We start from the raw sequence: 3,543 nt of genomic DNA, 5'->3' as shown, positions 1-3,543 counted from the left end.
ATGGTATGTATCTGACAAACCTGTAAATATTATGAATATAAATATAATTCGCATAGAGTGTAATATTACCGCAGGAGCATACAGTAACGGGGAACCGGTACATACGATACACGAATTCGAACCGCACGTTCCACCGGGATATAAACTTTCGGTGGCTCCGCGACAAATCATTTATCTACCAGTGATTACGAGAAGCATTATCTATCTCACGGTGCGCATTACGGATCAGGATGGAAAACTGATTAATTTTCGTTGTGAAAAAATTACCGTATGATTGTATATACGACGACGACGATAAAGGTGAGGAGAAATAAAATATGTGGAAATGCTCATTGTCTCGAACGATTTGTTTGTAACGGCAAGAGAGGGACGACGACATTTCATTAAGTCTAATGATATAAATAACATAACCTCAAAGACAGAGGATAAGAAAGAGAAACGGATGAGAGGAAGAGGAGGAAGAGGAGAAAGAAGAAACAAATTAAATACAACTAAAGTCGCATTTCTACGCTCGCTGGATTTCATTGTGGAAAACAAATAAAACATGATGGATATTTTGCATATCGGTGACGAACCGATCCTCGACGATCGTATTGTGAAAATTGAAACTCACACGTACAATCCGTACGCTAGTGCCACATTCGGTTACAGCGACGAAATACAAATACCTATACAACAACAGGATTTATATACGTTACCGTGTGAAAGTTTTCTCTACATCGAGGAACATATTGTTAAAGATATCGACGCAGACAGGGATGAACAGCAATGGAGATGCGAATTAGTGAATAATTGTGTTGCGTTTATGTTCGACGAAATTAGATACGAACTCGATGGCGTGGAAATTGATAGAAACAGAAATGTCGGGATCACCAGCACGATAAAAAGTTACGCATCATTGACAACTGAAAGGAGCAAAAGACTGCAGAATGCCGGATGGAATGTTCATTCAACCAACAATGCCATACGTCTAACCGATAATTTGCGCAATTTCAATTTCTGCGTACCTCTGAATATGTTTTTAGATTTTTGCGAAGATTACAAACGTATAGTGATAAACGCACGTCACGAATTAGTTTTGATACGTACCCGCAACGATGTTGATAGTATTATCGCTCAACCAACGTCTAAAAATCCTAAACTTACATTATTAAAAGTACAATGGCGCATGCCGCATGTGGTATTGAACGATCTGAACAAATTATCACTTTTGCGCACTTTGCGCACGGAGAGCGGTCGGTATTTAAGTATGACCTTTCGCTCATGGGATCTGTATGAATTTCCTTTGTTGCAAACCTCAACGAAACATTCGTGGGCTGTGAAAGCGGCGGCGCAATTGGAAAAACCGCGATACGTGATTTTCGCCCTTTAAACAGGCCGAAGAGGCGTCCCGATAGCGGATGTTTCCAAATTCGACGATTGCAAAACTAAGTAATGTAAAATTATATTTCAATTCTAAATTTTATCCATATGACGATATGAATTTAGATTTTGAAAATAACAGATTCGCCCTGCTGTACGATATGTATGCAAAATTTCGCAAAACCTATTACGGACGTGAAATCGAGGATATGTATTTACCCATTGATAAGTTTTTACAATTGAGCCCCATCACAGTGATCGATTGTTTTCGTCAAAACGAATCGATAAAGAGCGGCACTGTGGATGTGCGTGTGGAATTCGAGTGTAAACGCGACGTTCCGGCTAAAACCACAGCCTTCTGCCTCATTATTCACAATTGTGTGGTCAAGTATAATCCTCTGACTAATGTAGTTCAGAAAATTGTATAAAAGGATGCATCATCATATATTTAGCGTTTACCGCTATTTAAGAAAGAGCTTGTACACAATAATGCTGGGGCGTTTGAAATAAATGTAGAAACTTTAATGGGTTTAACAAAATAAATTCGCGCCCGAAGGGAACGACGGCGTCGATGGCGAAAAGGCCGACGGGAGCGCGCGTCCGCGATGTTTGGGGTTTCAAACGAGAGTGAGTGGAGCCGCAGAGCAAAAAATAAAATAATACGTAAAACAAAATAAGAAGGAACAAATATGGGTGCGAAAACAAACCGTTGCCTTGATTACTAAATATAATCGCCGCCGTTTGTTTCAACCGCCACATATATATATCCTCATATAAGTGTCTCTGCAATAATGTCGAACGTATCCGTACCTACGTTTGTCGACATCCAAGGTTTCGTTGTGCGCGAACGTTTCGTTGTTAAAGAATTCGCTGCGTTACGTAACAACAATAATAACGATCGCGAACTCTTTCATTATATGTTTATGCCGCCTATGGCATGGGATCTTCTAACGAAAGCGGGAAAAGCGCAGGCGTCTTGGTTATCCGCCAATCATCATTGTCTACGATGGTCCGATAGTGATATTGATTACAGGAGAATGAGACCGCTCATTCAAGAAGTTCTCATGAATATGTCTCCTGGCACTACAGTGATTTACGTTAAAGGTTTGCAAAAAAAGGATTGGTTGTTGTCTCTGCTTGGGGACTGCGACATGACTGTCGGCATAGAAACAATCGATGTGGATTATGAAGACATTGGTCGTTTGGAAACATTGATAGGAGAATCATCCTTTCTATGCGGACGACATCTGAAAAATTGCGCANTTACAAAAAAAGGATTAGTTGCTGTCTCTGCTTGGGGACTGCGACATGACTGTCGGCATAGAAACAATCGATGTGGATTATGAAGACATTGGTCGTTTGGAAACATTGATAGGAGAATCATTTTTTCTATGCGGACGACATCTGAAAAATTGCGCATTACGTAATATTATGTATCTACACACTTGGCGGTCGCAAAGACGCGATCAGTTGGCTGATTATCTTTAAAATAAAAAACCTCTCTCCAGAAACGTTGTAATATTATATTTTATTTTTAAACAAATTACACTTCAATCATGCACACATGCACACTAAATAAAAAACACATATATGAGGTTTAGTAAAAAGTAATCCATTATTTTTCCAATAGAGGGCTTTAATAATCTGTATCTCGCGTTGTATTAGGTGGTAAACTTAGTTCCTGCGGCTCACAGTTAGATGACGTTAGTTGTAGCTGTAATTTATTTTGACATCTGAAACTTTAGACGTTTAAACATTAGATATTTGTCAATAAAATTCAGTGCGAAGAGATTCATTTAAGCGAGCAGTGCTATTTTTTCTTTTGATTAAATATGGAACACGATAAGTTGTTTTTTCGACATGAGCTGCTTCATTATTTTGACTTGAAAAAAACTGCATCTGCAGCTCATAAATTGCTTTTTGAAGCTTATGGCAATTATGCTCCATCGGAAAGAACATGCCAAGTATGGTTTCAGCGATTTAAGGTTCGAGATTTTGATGTCAATGATAAAGAACGCTCAGGCCAACCGAAAAAGTTTGAAGACACCGATTTGCAAGCATTATTGGACGAAAACTATACTCAAACGCTCCAAGAATTGTCTGCAGCATTAAATGTTACTCCGATGGCTGTTTCCAAACGTCTACATGCAATGGGAAAAATTCAAAAGGAGGGAAAATGAG

At 39.0% G+C, this 3,543-nt stretch overlaps 1 protein-coding gene across 1 annotated transcript; it reads left to right on the top strand.

Moving 5' to 3' along the window:
* The first annotated feature begins 544 nt into the window (after positions 1-544).
* Positions 545-1,372, top strand: LOC106745654. Its single transcript, XM_014621460.1, has one exon. The coding sequence runs from the start codon at positions 545-547 to the stop codon at positions 1,370-1,372; it is 828 nt and encodes a 275-aa protein (XP_014476946.1).
* The last annotated feature ends 2,171 nt before the right edge of the window (positions 1,373-3,543 follow it).

The sequence above is a fragment of the Dinoponera quadriceps genome, unplaced genomic scaffold (assembly GCF_001313825.1).
Source record: "Dinoponera quadriceps isolate SergipeBrazil2010 unplaced genomic scaffold, ASM131382v1 scaffold1821, whole genome shotgun sequence".
NCBI classification, from domain to species: Eukaryota; Metazoa; Arthropoda; class Insecta; order Hymenoptera; family Formicidae; genus Dinoponera; species Dinoponera quadriceps.
This window is presented reverse-complemented; position numbering and strand designations above follow the sequence as displayed.